General features: G+C 46.9%; 1 protein-coding gene across 1 annotated transcript in view; it reads right to left on the reverse strand.

Annotated features, from left to right (window-relative positions):
- Positions 1-1,004: 1,004 nt before the first annotated feature.
- LOC309819314 (phospholipid-transporting ATPase VA-like) overlaps positions 1,005-25,944 on the reverse strand; it is a gene marked incomplete at both ends in the record, with an annotated part of 136,928 nt that continues 111,988 nt past the window's right edge. The window contains 6 exons of the mRNA XM_082649420.1: positions 1,005-1,072; positions 2,635-2,887; positions 5,301-5,431; positions 6,435-6,566; positions 6,947-7,053; positions 23,676-23,761. Of these exons, the coding sequence (XP_082505546.1) occupies positions 1,005-1,072; positions 2,635-2,887; positions 5,301-5,431; positions 6,435-6,566; positions 6,947-7,053; positions 23,676-23,761 (777 nt within the window). The remainder of the gene's footprint in view (positions 1,073-2,634; positions 2,888-5,300; positions 5,432-6,434; positions 6,567-6,946; positions 7,054-23,675; positions 23,762-25,944) is intronic.

A 25,944-nucleotide genomic window follows, 5' to 3' on the forward strand; every position in this document is an offset into this window, starting at 1 on the left:
TGGGTGGGCAGGTGGCTGGGAGGCCCACAGAGTAGCTGGGTTCCAGGCTTTGACCTTCATGCCAGGGTCACAGGGCCACCTGCTTACTGGGGCTGTCAGGACAGATCACGCATTGAGCATCTGCCTTGCAGTCAAGCAGAAATAACGGTTCTCAGGCTGTGTTGACGGTGCTCTCCTGAGAGGGCTCCTTGCTCAACGTCAGGTGGGGATGAAGCACTTAGCAGCAGGGAGGCTCACATCCTCCTGGGGTTGTACAGCGTGGAAGAATGCCGCCAGTGTTCAGACCCAGCAAGCAGAGCTCCACTGAAGAAGATGGTGATTGTGATGCTGTGCCTGGCTCTTAGGGGGCACCGTGGAGCGACAGTCCCTGAGGCCTCCAGGGCTCTCAGTGAATCACAGAAGTGCACCCACGCTGCTGTTCTTGCTAACAAGGGCTCTCAACACGTGTTCCTGGCTTTGCCCAGTTAGTTCAGCTTCTTCCATCATATGTGAGCAACAGGAGACTATCCATAGGGACCACTCGCTCCAAACAAGCAACTCTTAAGAACTTCCAGGGCAGGCCCGGTGCTGGGTGGCAACACAAGGCATCCTAACAGGAGGTGGCCCGTGTGAGGGGCTAAGAGAAGGGCCCCCCTTCTGGGCATGCCATGGTGTGGTCTGTCCTGTGGGCCAGGCCTTGAACTCAGCATCTTCTTTGGGAAGACTTTTCTTTAGAGATAAGGAAAGGGAAGTCACCTGTCCATGGCCACCAGGCCGGGTAACTGCCAACCCCAGGACTCCACCTCAGGGAGCTCCTAATTCCAGGAGAAAACTCCTGCACCTGCCCCCTTTTCCCCCTGGCAGTGAGGTGGTGAGTGGATGGCAAGGAAGGGCAAAGCCTGGACTGGGCCTGTCTAGCTCCTAGGCTTGGACATTATGAGCACGGTGTCAGCCTCCCAAGGGCACATCTGCCCGCCCACCCTCCCACAGCAGTGATGAGATGTTAGCCTGAAAGCAGCCATCCCTCAGGCCGCTGCTGGTGCGTCTGTGCTCTGTGACCAGACAGCAGTGGCCTCAGCGATGCCCTCGGGCTCTTTGGGGAAGACGGAGACAAGGAGCAGGTGATGCTTGGCCCTGGCCCTGCACCGTCACCAGGACACGAAGTAGAGAGGGACACGCCCATGGTCTGTGCAGCCGGTTCAGGTACACGTGAGCTGGGCTCAGTACTCAGAGTCAACCCCACCTGAATTCGTTTTACTAACAGATCTGAGAGGTCGGACCATGCGAGCAGCTGCGAAGGGTGCCCGCCCAGGGGCCCGTCAGTCACTGATCACAGCTCTTCTTTAAAACATGCTGCAGAGACACCTGGCTGTTTCCACCTTCCCCAGCAATGCTTTCCTGTGTCTTCTGGGGGCGATGGACCCCTTTGGTTTTATGGTAAGCATCTGACAACTGTGAAAATCCTTCTGTAATCTTACTTGGGATTCTGCCCCCAGAGCCTCAGTTCCAGTTCAAAGGCGGACTTCAGACCTGGTCCTCTGACTCCTTTATAAGCAGGATGAGGTCTGCTTTCAGGCCCCCAAGCTCTTCTGCACAAGCCTGGGGAGTCAGGGAAGGGAGGAGCCAGAGAGGGAGGCAGGTGGGCAGATGGGACACTGTTCCTGACCGGTTTTTTTGAGTGGCAAATAAAACATTAAACAAATTGGACACATTCCTATGCCTTCTGTTAATATGATTCATTTTATCATGGAGGATATAGTGGATATCATGATAATTCTTGGTTTTATAAAACTCACAAAAATCTCGTGCTTCCAGCAGATCTTTCCCACCAAATGCCCCTAAAGAACAGCTTCCTATTGATGCCCCCATGTTGTCCCCCTGTTCTGTACTCGCTTCTGTTTCTGTGGCAAGGTTTCTTTGATGTTCTCAGATGCTGTTCCAGGAAAGAAGGGGAGTCCTGTTTGCAGAGCAGGTGCCCTCTCTCTCAGAGGTACGATGGCCCCAGAGACACTTCTGTGGTACAGGGACCCCCTCCTGTTTTGGGTGGGCAGCTGGCTCCAGGCACCCCTCGACTTAGGAAGCAGATGGCTCCCCTATGTGCTCAGAGGGGACAGAGGGAGGCAGCCAAGGATGAGAAAAGGAGAGGTGGGAGGAGGGACTGCCTAAATTCCAAAGTGAGGTGACACTTCCCTCTGGGAGGTCATATTCCAGAGGAAAGAAAGCAGCATGAAATGCCCAGTGCCCTGCTGAGAATTTGCAGCTGATAACAAGGAGACTGATGCGTGACAAAGGAAACATCTCTTTGCCTCTTGGTGTGACAGAGACCGGGTGCCTCTGAGGTGAGTTCCTCAAGGTTGCCCTCTTTGGTTCTGCTTGTCTGGCAGAAAATGAGTGTTTAAGCAGATGCCCACCACAGCAGATAGTGCAGGAAGCAGGGCGCCATCAGCAATAAGGAGGGGCCTTTTCTATAGATGCTGGTCCAGAGTTGCTCTGCCAGCCTTTCTGTTTTATTCTTCCTCAAAAATCATCAACCCCTGAAGCTGTGTGTGTGTGTGTATGTGTACACGCACGCACACACAGGCACGTGGGCATGCAACTCTGATACAGCAGCTCTCTGGTCCTGCCCAGCTTGGGAGCCCCCATCCCCAGACTCACCATTTGCATCATGAGAATATTCTATGCCAGACACAGTGCATCTTCGGAAAACCATCTTATTCTCAGTTAAAGTGCCAGTTTTATCGGAGAAGATATACTGTATCTGCCCTAGGTCTTCCGTGATGTTCAGGGCTCGGCACTGCAGCTGTGAGTCTGTCTCCTCATCATACAACTCTATATCCTGGTTAATGAAGTACACTTGGCATACTTTAACAATTTCAATGGAAACGTACAAGGAAATTGGGATCAAAACCTAGGAGACACAAGGCACATAGAATGAATGACCGTGAAGACCCGAGAACTGCGGATTTAGTCCAATCTAAACGACAAATAACTACAACCCCAAGTAAGTAGGGACTATACTGTACCTTTCAGAGCTTAAACAAGTTGGCTTAGAGTCAGTATTGTTAGAGTATTAGGATATTGGCAAAGAGTTTAAACTAGGACAGCCTACGGTGCCACTGCAGAGCGGAAATCCACTATCGTGTCTGGAAGTATGGAAACCATGGCTTGTATAGAAGCAAGCGTTTTCATATTACTAAGTTGTGCTTGAGAGAAGCTAGGAGAGGAAAAAGAGAAAAGAGAAACACAAAACACATGGCACAGTCAGAGTCCTCATAAGCAAAGTCACCTCACACCCAGGCTGTCCCGGGGCTCCCAGTGACAGGAGCTGCCTGTCCCGCAGACACAACCCCACAGCTCAGAAGAGATAGTCTTTTCAGTGGCTGGTTCTGTGCTGAAGGACAATCTCTGTGATTTTGTACAATACAGAGCAGAGGGGAGAGGCTTTGAGAAGAACAGTCACGGTTATGCTTTGACAATTCAAGAATAACCTTCATGAAATCAACGCTTAATTTTTTCTTTATCTCTGGAGTAACAGTATTGAACTGATACTTATGGGCTCAGAATATCACATTCAGACTAACTGGGTTCTCTGGGTAACTTAAGTATATGTTAATGCAACACCTACTACAGGACGAACTCAAGTACATGTGATATAAGACAGCAGAACGCCCCTTCCAGGCAAAGGCTAAGCCAATATCTTCTGTTCACTGTGTCCCTAAGGAGGGTGGCAGAGATGCTCACTGCCCCTCTCCACTCTCACAGGCTTTTGGGGGCATAAATTCTCAGTTAGTGATGGGGAATTGTTCAGGAAGCATGGGAACTAATAATAATAATAATAACCAATGCTGCAAAATGCAATGTGATATCCTAAGTTGACTCCAGGAACAGAAAAAGCACATCAGTGGAAAGATTAGTAGAATCCGAAGGACGTCTGGAGTTTTGTTTGAGACAAAGTACCAAAGTTGGTTTCTCAGGTTTTTTTTTTTCTTTTTTGCGGTACGCGGGCCTCTCACTGTTGTGGCCTCTCCCGCTGCGGAGCACAGGCTCCGGACGCACAGGCTCAGCGGCCATGGCTCACGGGCCCAGCCGCTCCGCGGCATGTGGGATCTTCCCAGACCGGGGCACGGATCCGTGTCCCCTGCATTAGCAGGCGGACTCTCAACCACTGCACCACCAGGGAAGCCCGGTTTCTCAGTTTTGACAATGTACCAGAGAAATGTAATATGCTCACATTAAGACACACTGGGTGAGGGACACATGGGAACTCTCTGTACTATTTTTTGAAACTTGTCTGTAAACCTTAAAATTATTCTGAAATAAAAATGTAGGTTTAAGACAGGAATAAAGACGCAAACTTAATAGAGAATGGACTTGAGGATACGGGGAGGGGGAAGGGTAAGCTGGCACAAAGTGAGAGAGTGGCATGGACATATATACACTACCAAACGTAAAATAGATAGCTAGTGGGAAGCAGCCGCATAGCACAGGGAGATCAGCTCGGTGCTTTGTGACCACCTAGATGAGCAGGATAGGGAGAGTGGGAGGGAGGGAGACGCAAGAGGGAAGAGATATGGGGATATATGTATATGTGTAACTGATTCACTTTGTTAATAAAGCAGAAACTAACACACCATTGTAAAGCAATTATACTCCAATAAAGATGTTAAGAAAAAAATGTAGGTTTTTTTAAGAAGTAATTGAGTGGAGGGGGGGGGTGGGATGAATTGGGAGACTGGGATTGACATATACATACTACTGATACTATATATAAAATACATAACTAATGAGAACCTACTGTATAGCACAGGGAACTCTAGTCAATGCTCTGTAGTGACCTAAATGGGAAAGAAATGCAAAAAAGAGTGGATATATGTATACGTAGAGCCAATTCACTTTGCTGTACAGTAGAAACTGGGAAGGAAATCCAAAAAAGAGTGGATATATGTATACGTATAGCTGATTCACTTTGCTGTACAGTAGAAACTAACACAACATTGTAAAGCAACTACACTCCAATAAAAATTAATTTAAAAAAAAAGAAGTAATTGAGTGGAAAAACAAAACAGAACCAATGATGGAAAAACTGACCCCTCAGAGCCTAAAAATCTTAAGAATAGAAAAGGAGAATTTTAACTTGAAAAGCACCCAAGAAAAGATCCTTTAGATAAGTCGGGTGGGAAAACAAAAGGTAACACATTTGTCAGATGAACCTGTGCTCCTCCCAGGTGCAGAATTTGTGGGAAGTTCTTAGCAGACTATGATGACTCAAAGTTCTCATCAGAAAAGTAAAGCAGTTGTCATATGGAACTTAGTACTGTTACCTGCAGAACTATTATCATTGTCAAAAACGAATAAACTGCAGCTGTGACTGGGGATAAAGAGGTGCCGTCAGACTCGGGGACATCAAATAATGATTTCTTCTCTTGATAGCGCTGCACCCATAGTCCATGTCCTGTAGCAAAGTTCAAAGAGGAACGTCATTCACCTGACACAAGTACATCGGGTTTTATGAGCCCACCTGGCCACCTAAGAAAGCAAAAGCCCACGGTATTGTTGGCACTACAATCAGAGCACTGGAAGGAAGGCCCCGGGACTTGGACTCTGCCTCAGCCCCGGCCTTTCCCATCGTTGGTACTGAATAGCACCACTGGTCATAACACAGGAATTGGACGTGTGCTGGTAGCTGCCAACGAGAAATCCCAGAAAGGAATTTCCCAATGCCTCACTAAACACCAGTCTCAATAGGCTCTGAATACTGCCTGTAATTGTCCCTGCTTAGAGATTCAAAATTCACATCTCACAGACTCTGAAAAGCCAACAGCAACACACGTTATTTCAACTGAGCCCCACACCTAAATGATGACAGAGCCCTTTTCATGCCCCGTATACCAGTGCCTTTTACCACTGAGTTCCAAGACCATGTCACACCTGTCTGGTGTGTGATGGCAGCTGAGCGGGACACGGTGAAGGTCATTTACCTGGAGGTCCACGCGCTTCCCTGCCAGGCACTCCCAAAGCAGCATGCCGGTTTGGAGGCCACCAGAAGCTGGGGGCGCCAGGCTGCACACAGCCTAACTGCTAGCCCCTTCTTGGGACCCAAATAATGTTTTCCCTCTTCTCACAGAGTCCCTAATAGTAGCATTTGTGCTTCTACTGCTCTGATTCCTGTTATCACCAGGTTAGTATCACTCTTTCCATTGGAATCATTACAGGAGGCATGATTAAGCCGTTCTTCCACCCCAGAAGATGCCAATTCGAAAAACACTAGTTTGCGGAGCTCATTCATCGAAACGTCTCAACGTGGCCTTGCCAATGCAAACATCCCCTGAGTCCAAGCCAGTGACAAATGTGTGTTAATTAGAGCACTGGGTCAGAAGGAGACCGAGACAGCCCAGCCGGGGCCCCCGGCAGCCGTCCAGCAGTGCCCACTCATCGTGACCTCTGAGGAGACTTACCGACGGCTGAAAACAGAGACATACAAACGAGGAGGAGGACACACCAGAGCACGTCGCAGTTCATCTGCCTCTCCAGCCGGCTGCGCTTGTAGCGGGGCCCGCTGTTGTTCAGCAGAGCCTTGGTCTCATGTCCTGCGGGGGAGGCGGTGAGTCAGTGCCCAGCAGGAAAGGGACGGGCTACGCTGACTCCATGGATTGGAAAAGGGTGCTCCCATCCAATGATCCATATGGGATAAGTTCAGTCAGAAAAGTAGGCTCTACAATTAATCTCAACTATGTAACCACCACGGGGAAATGCACAGAAAGAAATAGGCTAACATGCTAAGAACACTTCTGGTCCAGATATTATTAGACATTTTGCGTCCATCTATTTTCCTGGTTCTCTACAATGGGTTTATGCTACTTTGATAATCAGGAAAAAACCAAAACAACCAGGAGCAATGTCCAGGAATAGCCAGCCCACCATCCTGAGCCAATGCCATCACAGACAGCACGTGACACGCAGCACCTACCTGCGTAGATGACGATGCCCACGACGGCTTCTGTGTTTCGGATGGTGCAGCCTCGAAGCAGCAGGTTTTCTTTGTAGAGCCCAGCCTTTTTCCCGTTGTTGTGTATGCTGTCATGGAACAGTTGGCATGTGTCACGTGGGTGCTTACATGGCCTCACAGCTCAAGCAGCACCGCTCTGGGAAGGAAGGCCTAGACCCGGGGCTGGGGAGGGGAGGGGTGGAGGGTCTCAGTGGACCTTTGCAAGAGCTGAGATGGGGCTGGCACTCACCAGTAACTGGGCTTCTAGAAGCCCCTCCAGAGCCTGATGTTTGTTCGTTTACTTTGCCCACGGGCTTTGTGAAATAAGAAATATATGATTTTATCTCTGCCCCCGGTTCCTGACACAGGGCTCCTGACACCTTTGTAAATAGAAGTCCTAGGATAATCTTTTGTTCTAACATTTAGTCTTTGACTCCAGTTCCTGGCACAGAGCTCCTAAAATTCTCGTAATTTCCTAAGTGATCAGAGCACTAGGAACATCTTTTGTTCTAACATTTGGTCTTCGAGACCGGCTGTTCCTGACACACAGGACTGAGCCTGTCACCTGTGGGATCTGACGCTCTCCCCAGGTAGATAGCATCAGAATTGAGTTAGACTGTGGGACACCCAGCTTGGTGTGGGAAAAACCCACACGTCAGAATTGGTACCAGGACCATTGTAGGCTTCATGCCACAAGGTCTGGCCACAGCTAGAGAGGGCAGAGTCGGGAACTGGGGGACCGAGTTGGAAAGCTGGCCCAGGAAGGCCCTGCCAGGTGATCTCTGCCCATGTCCTGATCATCACAGAGAACACTTCTCCTCACCAGTACCTCATGTTGTCACAAGGGTACAAATATTTCTCTAGAAAAGGGGATAATATTGATTTCAGCAATATTTCCTACATTCTGTTTTTCTTATTAAAAGTCACACAATTATTAGAAATATTAGCATGTTAAATTTGAAATGTGGTAAACTCCATGATACAATTTTATACATTTGGTTTCTTATTAAAAGTCACACAATTATTAGAAATATTAGCATGTTAAATTTGAAATGTGGTAAACTCCATGATACAATTTTATACATTTGGTTTCACTGCTATTTAGATTCAGAGAATATCCCACGTTTAAGCAACTGCTTTTCAAACTCATCCTCTTGACCTACTAATGGCAGCCGCACCCTCACCCCTGTTGGTCAGGAGTGTGCTAGGGCCACACTGGGGTGGATGAGGTCCTGGGAGCCTGACGAATAGGTCACAAGGGGAGGCCCTGGAGGCTTTCAGAACTAGAGCAGGGGCCCTGCCTAACCTACATCAATCAGGCAGTGCCACCTGCCTTCCAAGAGGAGGGCCTTCCAAGAAGCCACCTTCTCACACCCTATGTGGACAGCCCTCCCCAGCCCTCCCACACACACCCACAGCCCAAACTCCTTCTCTGAAGTCACCAAGGATCCCTGCAGGTGTCGCCCCTCCCACCAGCTCCTAGCAGTGCCCACTGACCAGCGAGCAGAGCTAGTTTGGAGAGGTACAAGGTCAGAAGAAGCCGTTAAGGGTTCCAGGAAAACAGCACTTCCTGCCACTTCTGGACCCTGGTCACCTGCATGAGGGATGGGGCTGCCTCTCAACCTAAGACACAATCTGTATTCTTCACAACCAGGGAAATCAATATATTTTATGGTGAAGAAAAGAAGCTAAACAATAAAGAAAAGCCCAAAACACCATGCTGGGGGGACGCATTTCCTGCAAGCCTGTTATTTACCAACATGGCACTGGTTCTTCTGCAGAACTCAGGCAAAGGAACGTGCAGGAGGAGGGCCAATCAACACTGTGTGATGCCCTCTCCCTCCCCCCCACCTTGTGGCAATTCCAGAATAAAGTTCTGCTTTAAAAAGAGATTCAAGACTGGAAACCTCAGTGCCAGCTAACGTGTCAAGAGGCCCGAGTGCATGAGACGTTACACACAAAACCCAGCTCCCGAGTCAGGAGTGAGAGAATGCCCACCGCCACGGTTCTCTCCGCAACAGCCGCACATGGAAACCATTTCTCGGGACAGCAGTCAAGGATGAACCATCTAAATCAAACCAGTCATGCTTATTCAGAAGAAGAGATGAACTCAACAGAAACAAGAAAAGGTATTACATTAAGCTTCCTTTGATGTGACCTACACCTTTCAGTAACTACTGTGCTTTCTAATCAGACCAAGCCAGACCAGAAATGATCACAGCAGGTGTATCGGCCTGTTTAAGGCCCCCAGCGGCATACAAATGGCAATGGGGGCTGTGCTCTGAGTGAGTCTCCCTGCATCAGAAGGGGAGGAAGGCTGGAGAACGGCGTCACCCTAAAGGTGCTTGGCAGTGCAAGTGCTGCCTTGGTCTCCTAAGGGGGAAAGTCCCTGCTAAGGGCGAATAGGCCCAGGACCCAGCAGGCATGAGGCTTGACTCCAGGAAGACGTGCAAGAGAATATGAGCCCATCACACTGCCCTCAGCACCTACCTCTGTCTTATGGCTTGACATGTGTCCCCCCTAGAATTCATATGTTGATGTCCTAACCCCCGTATCTCAGAATGTGACTGCATTTGGAGTTAGGTCTTTAAAGAGGTAATTAAGTTAAAATAAGGTCATATGGATGGGCCCTAACCCCATATGACTGCTGTCTCTGTTAGAAAATATTTGGACACAGAGACGGACAAGCACAGAGGTTAAGATGATGTGAGGGCACAGGGAGAAGGCGGCTGTCTGCAAGCTAAGGAGAGGGGCCTCAGGAGACACCAGTCCTGCTGACACCTGGATCTTGCTTCCACCCTCCAGAACTGTGAGACAATGCATTTCTGTTGTTTAAGCTGCAGGGTCTGTGTCAGCCCAAGCAAACGGATACATCCCTTAACATTTAATCTGAGCCACGTACAAGAACTCCTTTAGTTCAAGTCCCCATTGTTTGACTCATCCAAACAATCTCTTCTAAATAGAAACTGTCCAAAAGTGCCCTGGGAAATACCACATGCAGGACGTGACAGGGCTCAGCTAATAAACTCCTGCCTGGCTGTTCTTTCTCAAGAGAGGCTGTGTCTCCTGATGGGCTTGCATGTCAGTTCTGTCCTTCTAAGTCCCAGCACTCGGAGGTGCTGGGGAGAATCAACCATATGTCCAGACACAGGTGCAAGGTGCCATGGTTGTGATGCAAGAGAAGGGGGACCTTGGACAGCAACCTGCAGCCGCCCCTCCCTAGGTCACATCACCTCTAGCACCCAGACCTGGGTCTCTTCTCTGCTCCATTGCTGGCCGAAGCTCCACCACTGACTGGTCACACATGGGCCAGCACCCTTGCTGCCATTGTTGACTCCCCTCCTTATTTTTATATCCACACAGACATCAGTTTTCAATTTTGCCCCCTTCGCTAGCTATTCCTTTTTATTTTTTGGTATCTTTATTGCAGTACATTTGCTTTACAATGTTGTATTAGTTTCTACTGTACAACAAAGTGAGTAAGCTATATGGATACACATATCCCCATATCCCCTCCCTGTTGAGCCTCCTTCCCACCCTCCCTATCCAACCCCTCTAGCTCATCACAAAGCATCGAGCTGATCTCCCCGTGCTATGCAGCAGCTTCCCACTAGCCATTTACATTTGGTAGTGTATATATGTCAATGCTACTCTCTCACTTTGTCTCAGCTTCCCCTTCCCCTCCATGCCCTCAAGATCATTCTCCACATCTACGTCTTTATTCCTGCCCTGGCACTAGGCTCATCAGTACCGTTTTTTATATTCCATATCTGTGCATTAGCATCCGGTATTTCTTTTTCACTTTCTGACTTACTTCTCTCTGTATGACACTCTAAGTCCATCCATGTCATTACAAATAACTCAATTCCGTTCCTTTTTAGGGCTGAGTAATATTCCATTGTATATATGTGCAACATCTTCTTTATCCATTCATCTGTCGATGGACACTTAGGTTGCTTCCATGTCCTGACTATTGTAAACACAGCTGCAATGAATATTGTGGTACATGACTCTTTTTGAATTATGGTTTTCTCAGGGAATATACCGAGTAGTGGGATTGCTGGGTCATATGGTAGTTCTATTTTCAGTTTAAGGAACCTCCATACTGTTCTCCATAGTGACTGTATCAATTTGCATTCCCACCAGCAGTGCAGAAGGGATCCCTTTCCTCCACACTCTCTCCAGCATTTATTGTTTGTAGATTTTTTGATAATGGCCATTCTGACTGGTGATACCTCTTTGTAGTTTTGATTTTCATTTTTCTAATGATTAGTGATGTTGAGCATCTTTTCATGTGTTTGTTGGCAATTTGTATGTCTTCTTTGGAGAAATGTCTGTTTAGGTCTGCCACCCATTTTTGCATTGGGATGTTTGTTATTTTGATAATGACCTGCATGAGCTGCTTTTATATTTTGGAGCTTAATCTTTTGTCAGTTGCTTCATTTGCAAATATTGTCTCCTTTTCTAGGGGTTGTCTTTTTATCTTGTTTATGGTTTCCTTTGCTGTGCAAAAGCTTTTAAGTTTCATTAGGTCCCATTTGCTTATTTTTTATTTTATTTCCATTACTCTAGGAGGTGGGTCAAAAAGGTCTTGCTGTGATTTATGTCATAGAGTGTTGTGCCTATGTTTTCTTCAAAGAGTTTTATAGTGTCTGGCCTTACATTTAGGTCTTTAATCCATTTTGAGTCTATTTTTGTGTATGGTGTTAGGAAGTGTTCTAATTTCACTCTTTTACATGTAACTGTCCAGTTTTCCTGGCATCACTTATTGAAGAGGCTATCTTTTCTCCATTGTATATTCTTGCCTCTTTTGTCAAAGATATGGTGACCATATGTGTATGGGTTTATCTCTGGGCTCTCTATCCTGTTCCATTGATCTATATTTCTGTTTTTGTGCCAGTACCATACTGTCTTGATTACTGTAGCTTTGTAATATAGTCTGAAGTCTGGGAGCCTGATCCCTGCAGCTCAGTTTTTCTTTCTCAAGATTGCTTTGGCTATTCAGGGTCTTTTGTGTTTCCATACAAATTGTAAAATTGCTTGTTCTAGTTCTGTGAAAAATGCCAGTGGTAGTTTGATAGGGATTGCATTGAATCTGTAGATTGCTTTGGGTAGTAGAGTCATTTTCACAATGTTGATTCTTCCAATCCAAGAACATGGTATATCTCTCCATCTATTTGTATCATCTTTAATTTCCTTCATCAGTGTCTTATAATTTTCTGCATACAGGTCTTTTGCCTCCTTAGGTAGGTTTATTCCTAGATATTTTATTCTTTTTGTTGCAATGGTAAATAGGAGTGTTTTCTTAATTTCACTTTCAGATTTTTCATCATTATTATAGAGGAATGCAAGAGATTTCTGTGCATTAATTTTGTATCCTGCTACTTTACCAAATTCATTGATTAGCTCTAGTAGCTTTCTGGTAGCATCTTTAGGATTCTCTATGTATAGTATCATGTCATCTGCAAACAGTGACAGTTTTACTTCTTTTCTGATTTGGATTCCTTTTATTTCTTTTTCTTCTCTGATTGCTGTGGGTAAAACTTCCAAAACTATGTTGAATAATAGTGGTGAGAGTGGACATCCTTGTCTTCTTCCTGATCTTAGAGGAAATAGTTTCAGTTTTTCACCATTGAGAATGATGTTGGCTGTGGGTTTGTTGTATATGGCCTTTATTATGCTGAGGTAGGTTCCCTCTATGCCCACCTTCTGGAGAGTTTTTATCATTAATGGGTATTGAATTTTGTCAAAAGCTTTTTCTGCATCTATTGAGATGATCACATGGTTTTTATCTTTCAGTTTGTTAATATGGTGCATCACATTGATTGATTTGCATATATTGAACAATCCTTGCATTCCTGGGATAAACACCACTTGATCATGGTGTATGATCCTTTTAATGTACTGTTGGATTCTGTTTGCTAGTATTTTGTTGAGGATGTTCATCTGTGATATTGGCCTGTAATTTTCTTTTTTTTGACATGTTTGTCTAGTTTTGTTATCAGGGTGATGGTGGTCTCATAGAATGAGTTTGGGAGTGTCCCTCCCTCTGCTATATTGTAAGAGTTTGAGAAGGATAGTGTTAACTCTTCTCTAAATGTTTGATAGAATTCTCCTGTGAAGCCATCGGGCCCTGGGCTTTTGTTTGTCAGAAGAGTTTTAATCACAGTTTCAATTTCAGTGCTTGTGATTGGTCTGTTCACGTTTTCTATTTCTTCCTGGTTCAGTCTTGGCAAGTTGTGCCTTTCTAAGAATCTGTCCATTTCTTCCAGGTTGTCCATTTTATTGACATATAGTTGCCTGTAGTAGTCTCTCATGATCCTTTGTATTTCTGCAGTGTCAGGTGTAACTTCTTTTTCATTTCTTATTCTTTTGATTTGAGTCTTCTCCCTTTTTTTCCTGATGAGTCTGGCTAATGGTTTATCAATTTTCTTTACCTTCTCAAAGAACCAGCGTTTAGTTTTATTGATCTTTGCTATTGTTTCCCTCATTTCTTTTTCATTTATTTCTGATCTGATCTTTTTGATTTCTTTCCTTGTGCTAACTTTGGGGTTTTTTTGTTCTTCTTTTTCTAATTTCTTTAGGTATAAGGTTAGGTTGTTTATTTGAGATGTTTCTTGTTTCTTGAGGTAGAATTATATTGCTATAAACTTCCCTCTTAGAACTGCTTTTGTTGCACCCCATAGATTTTGGGTCGTGTTTTCATTGTCATTTGTTTCTAGGTATTTTTGATTTATTCTTTGATTTCTTCAGGGATCTCTTTGTTATTTAGTAGCATATTGTTTAGCCTCCATGTGTTTGTACTTTTTACAGTTTTTTTCTTGTAATTGATATCTAGTCTCATAGCATTGTGGCTGGGAAAGATACTTGATATGATTTCAGTTTTCTTAAGTTTACTGAGGCTTGATTTGTGATCCAAGATGTGATTTATCCTGGAGAATGTTCCATGTGCACTTGAGTAGAAAGCATATTCTGTTGTTTCTGGATGCAATGTCCCATAAATATCAATTCAGTCCATCTAGTCTAATGTGTCATTTAAAGCTTGATGTATGTTTTTCCCTTTCATCACTTTAAATGTATTGTGCCACTCTCTTCTGGCCTGTAGAGTTTCTGCTGAAAGATCAGCTGTTAACCTTATGCAGATTCCCTTTATGTTATTTTTTGCTTTTCCCTTGCTGTTTTTAATAATTTTCTTTGTGTTTAACTTTTGTTAGTTTGATTAATATATGTCTTGGCATGTTTCTCCTTGGGTTTATCCTGTATGGGACTCTCTCTGCTTCCTGGACTTGATTGACTGTTTCCTTTCCCATTTGGGGGACGTCTTCAACTACAATCTCTTTAAATATTTTCTCAGCCCGTTTCTTTTTTCCTCTTCTTCTGGGATGCCTATAATTCGAATGTTGGTGCACTTAATGTTGTCCCAGAGGTCTCTGAGACTGTCCTCCATTTTTTTCATTCTTTTTTCTTTATTCGGCTCTGCAACAGTTATTTCCACTCTCTGTCTTCCAGCTCACTTATCCGTTCTTCTGCCTCAATTATTCTGCTATAGATTCCTTCTACTGTATTTTAAATTTCGGTTATTGTGTTGTTCATTACTGTTTGTTTGATCTTTAGTTCTTCTAGGTCCTTGTTAAACATTTCTTGTATTTTCTCTATTTCCAAGATTTTGGATCATCTTTAGTATCATTACTCTGAATTCTTTTTCAGGTAGTTTGCCTATTTCCTCTTCATTTATTTGGTCTTGTGGGTTTTTATCTTCTCCTTTGCCTGTAAGATATTTCTCTGTCTTCTCATTTTGTCTAATTTACAGTATTTGATCCTCTCCTTTCCCTAGGCTGCAGGGTCATAGTTCCTCTTGCTTCTGTTCTCTGCCCCCATTGGTGGCATTGGTCCAGTGTCTTGTGTAGGCTTCCTGATGGGAGGAGTTGGTGCCTACATTCTGGTGGGTGGAGCTGAGTCATTTTCCTCTGATGAGCAGGGCCGTGTCAGGTGGTGTGTTTCAGAGTGTCTGTGACCTTAGTATGACTTTAGGTAGTCTGTGTGCTAATAGGTGGGTTTGTGTTCCTGTCTTGTTTGTTGTTTGGTGTGAGGCGTCCTGCACTGGGAGCTGCTGGCTGTTGGGTGGAGCCAGGTCTGGATTCAGATAGAGGCCTCCAGGAGAGCTCTTGGTGATTAGTCTTCCCTGGGGCTGGGAATTCTTTAGTGGTCCAGCATCCTGGACTTGGTGCTCCCCCCACCAGAGTCTCAGGCCTGATTTCTGGTCAAGGGACCAAACCCCACAAGTTGCTCATCCCAGCAATAAAGGTGATCAAAAAAGAAAAAAAAAGACTAACAAAACCCCAAATGGTAAAAAGTAAAATAAAAAAAACAGAAACAAGGAAACACACACAAAAGAAACAAAAACAGAACCATATAAATCAAAAAGCAAGAGAACAACCAGACAAACAAAAGAACCCAAGAATGAAATCCACCAATTAAGAAGAAAGCTGACAAAAACACAAAACCAAAAAACAAAATCAAAGCAGAGTGCCAACGGAAGAATGAAGCAAAGAAACAAACCAATGAAAATGATAAAAAAAAAAAAGAGAGAAAAAGAGAAAGGAGAAAGAACAAATGAAAGGCAACATAGAAACAGAAATTTTAAAAAAAGAAAATAGAAAATATATTCTAAAAATGACAAACAAAACCCCAGAGAAATGGTAAAAACAAAATCAATCAAACAAAAACAGAGACAAGGAAACACATATGTAAAAAAAACAAAAACAGAGCCAAATAAAACAAAAAGCAAGAGAATAACCAGACAAATAGAAGAACTCAAAAACGGAATCAAACAATTAGGATTAGAACCAACAGAAACACATAACCTAAAAACAAAACCAAAGCAATGTGCCTACTGAAGAATAAAGCAAGGAAACAGAAAAAACTGATTAAAATGATTTAAAAAAATAGGATTTAAAAAATAGGATAAAATAAAATAAAAAAGGAAAAATCACAGGACAACAGAAAAGCAAAGTAGAAATGGAAATATATTTTTAAAAAAGAAAGAAAGAATATATTAAAGAAAAAGAAGATAAAATAAGGGAAAAGAACACAGAACCAAAGAAAAGCAAAGTAAAAATAAATAAAAAAATAAACGTTATAAAACATGCAGATCCCAAGAAACCAAAAAAAACTAAACCACCACCACCAAACAAAAAGAGAAAGAAAAAACAAACAAACAAACAAAAAACCCCAAAAACAACAAAAGCTAGAACCAACGACAGAATGAATCAAAACAAATAGAATAATAATAATTATGTTTCCCTGGGGTCTCCGCTGTAAGTGTCCTTGCACATACCATGAACCACAGCCCACCTCCGCCTCCCCAAGAGCCTCTCCTCTGCCTCTGGGCTGGTCTCTGGACCTGCTGTGGGTGCTCTGGGGACCACTCAGACTCTGATCTGGCCTGATTCCTGCATGTGCTGTCCCCAAAGTCCATAGCTGCCAGAGCTAGACCATTTCATTTGTGGGAACACTCATTGCCTACTCAGGTATTCCACAGACGCAGGGACTACCTAGCTTCGTGGGGATTTAATCTTCAGCTTGTACAGCTGATAGAAAGATTTTTGACCTTTTTCCTTAGCCACCCTGTCCCTGGGGTTCAGCTTTGGTTTTATCCCCACCTCTGTGTGAGGTCCATCCACAGTTGTCCAGTCCTGAGGCTGCCTTCAAGCTCTTGGGTCAGTCGCTGTGAGGACCAGGCAAAGAGGTGGTATGACTACTTGGATCGCAGAGCCCTGGCAGCGCCAAATGCACAAAAAAGCCAGCAGCCACGGGTGCAAGAGATATGGCCATAGTGAGGGCTTTTTCTGGTGCCCAGCTACAGGCGCGTGAGGGCCAGCTCTGAGTGTGCTTCTTTTATTGTCGTCGGCAGGCTCTGTCGTGTGGGGAGAGAGAGGCTACAACAGTGGCTCCTTCCCCTGCGTGTGACTCAGCAGAAGTGCCCTGTTTCCATGGCAGTCCGGTCTTCCTCCGTAGGCATTTCCTGCTGTGGATTTCCTCCATTCCATCCCTTCAGTCCATCGCCCCACAGCCAACAGGAGTTCTCGCTCTGGGTCTGTTCTCCAATCCCCACACACCAGCTCCCAGCCCCCCTGCACACCCATGAACGGATGTACAGACTGTCTATTTCTCACTCTGTCCCGTCTGCCACAGATTGGCCACTTCATCCTCTTCCAACAGCCTCAAATGCATCCCTTCTGTCCCAATTGAATTCCCCGTCAGAGATGGGGCTTCCCCGTTGGAGTGGGGGTTTCCCCGAATTCGGGAATCTCTCCTCTGCTTCAGCTCCCCCACCCCGGGATGCAGGTCCCGTCCAGCTTCCTCTCCTCCTCCTTCTCCCTTCTTTTTTTCTATCCTACACAGTTATGCAGGGACCTTTATAGTCCTTTCTGGTGTCCAAGGTCTTCTGCTAGTTCTCCGCAGGTGTTCTGTGAAAACTGTTGCATCTATAGGTGTATTCCTGACACATCTGTAGAGAGAGATGAACTCTACATCCTCCTACTCCTCCGCCATCTTGAATCCGCTACTCACTGGCTATTTCTTTAATCCACCTTCTTCTCACACTCTCTGTGCATCACTGCCCTAATTCAGGCTTCCAAATTTCCCTACTGCAGCCTTCGACGCACCCCTTGTGGCTTGGATGCCACCAGCCTTGGCCCTTCCTGTCCATTTCTCACCCAGGCACCGACCGATGTTTCAGGGTGCAGGTTTGAGTGCTGAGTTCTCCTGGGAGCATCCTGCAGGATCTCTGACTTCCTCTGGCACACACGGCCACTCTGCGCCCTGGGCGGGCCCATCCTGTGCAGGCTCTCGGCCCCGGCCACCCATGCTGCACATCCTGCTACCCACGCTGCCTGTTGGCCCAGCGCGTCCTGCCTTGGGGAGCTTGGCCTGCTACCCTGGGCTCACATTTTACAGCCCTCAGGAAGATGCTTTGCTAACACTAAGCTCCCCAGACCCCACAGCCAGGAGACTCTGCGATATTTTGTGCTTCCCTCTCTCTGCTTGTAAAGACGGGCTCCTCGCATATTCTTCCATCCTGCACCCCATGCCCACCCCAGTCCCTGGCAAATGCTGAGGCTGCCTGGCCCTTAGCTTTGGGGTGGTCCAGCCCACAGGGATGTCGGAAGGAAACCAGAGGCGTGGACAGAGGCGAGGGAGGTTGGGAGCGTGTCTCGGCTCCTCCTAGGAGAGAGTGCTGGGTTGGTTGTGTCCCTCAACCAAGGTGGTGAGCCTCCCAGGCGGCCCCTGGACATGAGTCCCCCAGGGCCACTCCCCTCACCCCCCCGGGACCACTGGGCCTCACGGTGACCACAGCTCAGCTGCTCCTAACCCTTGTGGCTGCCTTAAGCCCTAGCCCCTCCTGCAGAAATGGACCCTTGGCTAATAGCCCCACACATTCAAATTTGAGCATCTGATCTGTTTCCAGAAGGGATCCGACTGACACAGGTAGAAAGGATGGAAGGAGAGATAACCCCTTCTCTACTGCCGAGTCCTAGGCATCATTTTCTTTAAAATAATAGTTGCTCAGGTTTCTGTTTATCTATGTAAGTACAGAAATGACCCGACTGTGTTTTGTGCCAATGTTAGATTTTCTCGAGATGTAAATATCAGTTAAAGGTGCTAAGGTAAAATGAAAATATTCTGATTTTAGAGTCTGGCTGATGCAGTTACAATTCGTCTCAAAGCCTGGTCCTTGGGAGTGAGGACATTTTGGATATAAACCCACACAGAGCTCCATCCAGATGCTGGGCTGGGGGGCTGGGGGAACTGCCAGGGTGTCCTGGGGTGACCACAGTCTTGGAGCATGCCATCTGCCGGGATGGGGCAGGGGTGATGCCCCAACAAGCACACCCTGGGCTCTGGATGGCAGCCAGTGTCCTGAAGCCTCATGTGGTCAAGCAGGCTCTGTGGCCCACGGGGAGGGACCCCAGAACCCGCTCCATGGAGGACTTAGGATAAGAAATGGAGCCTGGCTTTATAGGTCGAAATGGAATTTCACATCAGATGATGAAACCAACCAATCTCTTTGCTTTATTTATTCTTTAGGAGTAAGTGAAAATGTTTGATTGACTGGTGGCTTCAAAGCCTACATCGTCCTGCCCTGGAGTTGCTGAGCGAGCTAAGCAGGGTGCCCTGAGCAGCCAGAGCCCCCATCCACAGCGGCTCTCTGGGCTGCCAGGGCCCAGGGCAGCTGAAGAGGTGGGGAACAATGTTATTTCCAGCTCCTGTCTCTGACGATTTCATAAGTGCTTAACTACAGGAATTGCATTAAAAACTAGTGGGCATTAAAGTGCACTTGAATAATGATGCACCTGACACTCTTATTTTAACAGCTTGAGCTATATTTCATATACCATGCAACTCACCCATTTAAGGTGTACAGTTCAGGGTTTTTTATATTCACAGCCTTGTGCAGTGCTCCCCACCAGCTAATTTGAGAATGTTTTCATCAGAAAGAAACCCTGTACCCACTGGCAGTCACTCCCCATTCCCATCCCACCCCCCAACCGTGGCAAACCACGAATCCACTTTTTGCCTCTCAAGATATTCTTACTGTGGACATTTCACACCAATGGGACCACACACCATGGCTGACACCACCCTCTTGCACGAAGTGCTCTGATTCACATTGTGTCTTTCACTCCATTCAATGTCAGCCACTGTTCTCTCCAGAATTAGGAGGAAGCCGGGGCTCGGAAACACAGGATAACTTTCCTAAGGCTTGGGACTTCTTGGTACGACCCCAAGCAAGCTTAGTTCTCCAGCTGCAAACAGCTAAGGTTTCCAGTTTGGATGGACTGGTCCAAATAAGAGTGAAATCTGATGGCCTGTCCAGTGGCCTATAGTCCTGGGTTCTCCAGTGTGAGTGAGGCTACAGGGCGGCAGCTGAGTTTAGGCTGAAGGAAAGCCACCAGGAGCAGACAGTGAGAGCCAGCAAACCAGGGAACTGGCTCAGCAGCTGGTCTACCCCCTGGGTCTAAATCTCAGCTCTACCACCCAGGTTAGCCCCACCCCTGAGCATCAGGACCAGTAGCGGGGCTGGGGACTCCTTCCTTCCTTCTGCCTAGAGGCAGGACTCAGGACCTGGGGTGACCAGGCCTCTCCCAGAGGCTCTGCTCACCTGCCCTTCCCTCTCCTCCCCTCAGCACTCTTCCTGGAGACTTCAGCCCGAGTCACGGAGGGAAGAGCTTTTAACACACTGCCACCAACACCCAAACTCCAGAGCTCCTGGCTGGACAGGCCTAGCTGGGAGAGGGGCCTGTCTGCACCCTGACATTCTTGTAGCAAATCCCAAATATCACCTAGTAGAGAGAGCAAGTCACAAACGCATGGAGGTTTAGGCACTCAGAGGCCTGAACTGGCCGGGCTCTATAGCATGAGCCTCAGGGCAGGATGGCTTGCTGGGAAAAGTAAGAGAAAGCATGACAAGGTTGAACCAGAGCGGGAAGAGGTTTCACCTGGGGAGAGTTGCCCTTCTTGCCTTTCTTGGGCAACGTGCCAGCAAGAAGGATGCATGCTGGGAACACTTGCTGGCAGCATCTCTCTGAGCGGCCAAGTCAGCCTAGCTGGCCATAGGCACAATGCTATCCACTTGAGGCCGTCTTCCCAAGAAAGAGGCAGCTGGGGCACCAAGTCAGCTGAGGGCCAGCTTGGAGGCAATGCAGGGGCTGCAGGTGGGCGAGGGGCCAAGGGACACCCCTTTCCCGGATCACTGAATCCCTTTGCATGGAGGTCCCCACGGAGATCTCCAGCCTGGCCTTCTGTTATCTTCTCTCTTCCTAACAAGTGTCCTTCTTCTTTTTTGGAGGTTTTCATCTCTGGCCCTGTCCCTCCTTTTCAAGTCACATTTCTAGAAAGAGTGGTTGAAAGTACAATTCCTCTTCCATCTCCTATAATCTGGGCTCTACTCCGACAGTGCGGCCCTCCCTTTTCCCAGGTTCCTGTGGAGTCCAGCATCTGGCAGACCTCCTTCCTAAATGTCCCTCTGGGCCTCCTCCACTGGGCGTTGCCTTTGGAACCACATCCCCAAGGGATCCTGCTCCTGCCTGTTGGGATTGCTTTGTCTTCATTCCTTTTCTCTCTTGCCTTCTGTCCCATGTTGGTCTGGTGTCTCTCCGTCCTCAAACACAACCTCTAGACAGAGGTTCCCCAAACCTGTGTCTTTAGCACCTACTCCCCTGAATTCCTATCACATAGATTTTTTTCTGTCACTCCACCGAATGCACTCGCCAGCTCCTCAAATGCAGTGAATCCCAAACCCCATCTCTCCTCCACCTATAGCTCCCCATGATCCATACATAGTAGACAAACCATCCTCCCAGCCTCCTCTTCCACTGTATCCCCCTCCCCAGGGAACATTTGAGTTCTCGCCTTTGCCTCCCTCCTGACCTGTCTCTCTCCCTGCTCTATAGTATGATAGTAATAATATATTACTATATAGTAATATAGTCAAAGAAATGTTAACAACAGCAGCAATGACCATAATAGTGGCCAATGTTTATTAAGCACCCACCCTTCTGAAAGCTTTCCATGTATTAAATTGACAAAGCTTTGCACCCATGACACAAGGGGGCTCCTGGATTCTCCCCATTATACAGATGAGTAATGTTCAGTAGTTCGCCAGAGCTATCTTGCTGGAAAGCGTGGGCTCCAGAGTCTGCCAGCCTCAGCACTAAGCCAGACTTGGTCAATACCCTTGTTTAACACAGAGGTAGCTCCCAAGGGCAGGACCAAGAGCTGCTGACTTGGGGCTAAACCCCCTGCAGCGCTAATCCAAGTCTTGGGCAGGCAACAAGTGTGTGAGGAGTGGTCTGAGAACAGGGCTCCAGAGGCCCCACAGAGCAGGAGAGCACAGGCCAGGGTATAGTCAGGAGAAGGAGGTCTAGCTTTTTCCTTTGGGAGAGTGGGCACCAAAAAATTACCCCATCAGCAAGAATGTCCACAGAACATTCTCCCTAGAGGCTGCCTCCACCTCCTTCACAGTAGTCATTTCAGGGTCTGTGGATCCAGCATCTGCTCTGTTCTGCCTGCCTGACCCAGGAGATTTGGGGTGGTGCAGAGGACGGTGCCACGTGTGTGAAGCCCAGGGGGGCCACAGGGGCTGAGAAACCCACAGCAGACCAGTTTCGGACGGACGGCTGAGTATCTTCCCCCAAATTTTACAGATGACATTTTAGTATTTTTCTAATGAGTTTTTACTCTCCTTTAACTGGTTCCTTTAAGGGGTGATCTAACACTTTCAAGTTCTAGTCGATCCTCAGATAAGTATCCGCAATTTCAGCAGGTGACAGGCAGTATCTGGCCCTTCGCTGTTCACACTTTTCATTCACTGACTCTCCCCGTGCCCCGCAACATGATGGGAAGCCTGCTGTGTGCTGGGCAAAGGAAACATTGCTGGACATGTCAGCAAAGCAGAAGACTTGACCTCACACCAAAAGCTCTCAGCAGTGGAGCCCCTCCAGGAGCAGAGCACCTGTGTTACCTGTGTGTCCTAGGCACCCACGCTGCACCTGGACCGCTAAGCAGCATCCTGGTCAGCTGGCCCTCAGAGCCGGACGGCCGTGGGAGGCCCCAATTCTCCAGGTCACACCTGTGGCCCCCAGGCTCATGCCCACACAGCTGGCTCCCTCTGTGGGGGGGCACCCCCACTGCCCCCAGCAGGCAGCTCCACAACTCCACGCTACACCCTGTTCTCTCCCTCCTCCCTTTTCCCCACACTGCCCAGCCAAGTCGTGCACAACTATTAACACGATTACGGTAATTTCCAACTATTCACAGAAGCAGAGATACCATCCATACTTCCCATGTACCCCCAGCCCAGCTTCAACAAGGACCAACAGATGGCCAATCCAATGTCATTCATCTACCTTTCTTGTCTCTCTGTTTTGGAGCAAGGAGCTGGACAAGTTAACATGTTCTAGGACTTCTTATTTTGTTTACTGTCTCTCTAACTAGAGTGAAATAAACATGAAGGCAGAAATTTCTTTTCTATTCAGTTCACTGTGTTATCCCCAGAGCCTTGAAAAGAGCCTAGCACACAGTAGGTGCTCAGCAAATACTTGTTCAATGGCTGAGTGCATGAATGAAGGAATGAACTTCCAGGCAGGCTCCTCCTGCCTGGGGCCTGTGCTTACATTTATGGGGCCACATGTAGTCAACCTTGTTTCCCACGTCCCCACCTTCTCTGGCTGCTAGAGGGAGGGGATCTGACAAACTTCTACTGCTGACAGGCTCTTACCAAGCAGCCCCATGAGCTCAGGTGCAGGGCAACATTCCTCAAAGGCTGCACCAAGTGGCAAAGAATATATACATATAGTACTGTACTATACTATACAAAGTGGACCATTGAACAACACGGGTTTGAGCTGCGCAGTTCCATTTATTCACAGGTTTTTTTCAATAAACACAGTACTACACCATCCGAGATTGGCTGAGTCCATGGATGCAGAGTCACACATCCAGAGGGCAGACTATGGAGCTTGAGCATCCGTGGATTCTGGTATCCCTGGCAGGTCCCGGAACCAATCCCCCATTGACACTGACCATGTGAATTTTCAACTGGGTGGGGGCTGGCATCCCCCAACCCGTGTTGCTCAAGGGTTGACCGCATATGTACATGTAGTCTGTCAAACAGAAGGGGAAGCCCAGGCAGAGGTCTGATACTCACATGCACCCACGAAACCTAGTCAGGTCGTTGTTGGGCTTCTCACACTCGATTACGCTGGTGAACGTCAAAGGATTGAATTCGGAGACCTAAAATAATAGCACATACACATTAGAGAGATCTGAGCTCAGCCTGTCCATCTAAAAGGCACTTGCTTCTCTGTCTCCCACCCACAGCAGGAACATTCCACGAAGAAGGACTCTGCCTTGTAACCTGTGCAGAGTCTCTCTCTCACACACACACACACCACACACAGAGCACTTGGCCTGTGCATCTTTGTTTTTACAGTGAATGACAGTGAGCCCATAGAACTGTAGCTCTAATGCAAATTAAGCACATATGGTATAAGAGGGAAGCCACTAGTGACGGGAAGGAATGAGTGAGTTTCTTGAGACAGACCAGCACCTTCCAACTTTCTATACAGATTTAGAGAAGCAGATTCCATCTGGAAAATAGGAACTTAGAATAAAAATATCACTTCCTCAATGTGCGCTAAAAATTCTTCACAGATATTTGGGGAAAAACAGTTAAATAATCAATGTGTCAGCCACCAATTTCTTTATTATTCTGCTTGATGAAAAAATGACAGCTCCCCACAAAGAAAGTCCTTCACTTAGAATTTGGCACTGATAGATGAAGCAAGGCCTGGCTCGCGTGGAGAAATGAGGAGTGGGGAGAGGGAAGGGGCGAGAGGAGGGGGGTGGTAGGGAGGGAGGAGAGAAATACCGGGAATATGTCTTTAGTGTAAATAACTGAGTACATTTATGGGTTTTTAAAAATCAGCTTGCTTTGATCAGGCTGGCCACTCTCTTTTCTCCATGAGTGTCACACGTGGTGTAAAAAAAAAAAAAAAAAAAAAAAAAGGACTTGTCTTTCCTCACGCAAGCATGGTGTCACAAAAAAAGTGCAACTGGGGCTTCCCTGGTGGCGCAGTGGTTGAAAGTCCGCCTGCCAATGCAGGGGACACGGGTTCGTGCCCCGGTCCGGGAAGATCCCACATGCCGGGGAGCGGCTGGGCCCGTGGGCCATGGCCGCTGAGCCTGCGCGTCCGGAGCCTGTGCTCCGCAACAGGAGAGGCCACAACAGTGAGAGGCCCGCGTACCGCAAAAAAAAAGAAAAAGAAGTGCAACTGGTTAAAAATCAAAGGAATACCATAAACATTGTTGATACCCACCCAGATAACTATTACTCCAGCAAAACAATGCCCTCCCTGGGACAGGATACGGCTGTAAAGGCAATGACTCAAAAGTCTGTCCTGACTGTTTTCCCGTATAGCATGTACATTAAAAGAACTCACTAAATAGTAGTAGCTCAATTCAACAGCTGAAAGGAAAGTGCCATTTTAAAAGGCTCTTCCTGAAGTTTCATTAACCATCGGCCCCTCTCTCCGTGGACTGAAATGGCCTCTGGCTCTGTTCCAGAGTAAGGCTATGCTTGGAGAAGCGGTGTTTATTTCAAGCCTTGTGCTTCTCTTGAAGCCAGTTGGCTGACTTTTCCAGAGCAGACATCTGCAGATACAGTGCCCAGGACGGCCATGAAGGGAGGGAGTTCTGCAGCACACCAGGGTTATTCTTGGCAGACAGGGAGGGTAGACTTAAAATACTCTGTCTCTGTTTATGATTCTTTCTCTCTAAGAAAAATGTAATGTGCATGGCTCAGAAACGGTAGAACATTCTGTCTCTGGGGCTTCAGAGCTGCATTGGTAATGTTCTACTAATAACCATGTGCCTTGGGGAATGTGCATCCCCAGGGCATGGGATGCCTGGCCTTTGCTTTGTCTGGAACTGGGGAGGATTTTTAGAGCTGGAGGGATTTTTAGAGACTGTTACGGGTTAAACTGTGTCTCCTTACGCCACCCCCAGAATCCATACGTTGAAGTCCTAACCCCCAGTACCTCAGAATGTGACTGTATTTGGACATAGGGTCTTTTCAAAGATAATTAAGGTAAAATGTGATCATCAAGGTTAGCCCTCATACAATCTGCTTGGTGTACTTATAAGAAGAGGGAATTTGGACACAGACACAAACTGAGGGAAGACTGTGAAAAGAAAAAGGGAAGAGACACCCATCTACAAGCCAAGGAGAGGGGCTTCAAAGAGAGCAGCCCTGTGGACACCCTGATCTTGGACTCTGCAGCCTCCAGCACTGTGAGAAAATAAATTTGTTGTTTGGGCCACTCCTAGCCCTAACAAACTAATACAGAGACCATCTCTGATTTTCCCATTTAAAAAGGGTTTCATGTCCAGAGCACACCTTTTGGATGAGAAAATTC

Source organism: Grampus griseus (genome assembly GCF_964374135.1).
Source record: "Grampus griseus genome assembly, chromosome: 2".
Lineage (NCBI taxonomy): Eukaryota > Metazoa > Chordata > Mammalia > Artiodactyla > Delphinidae > Grampus > Grampus griseus.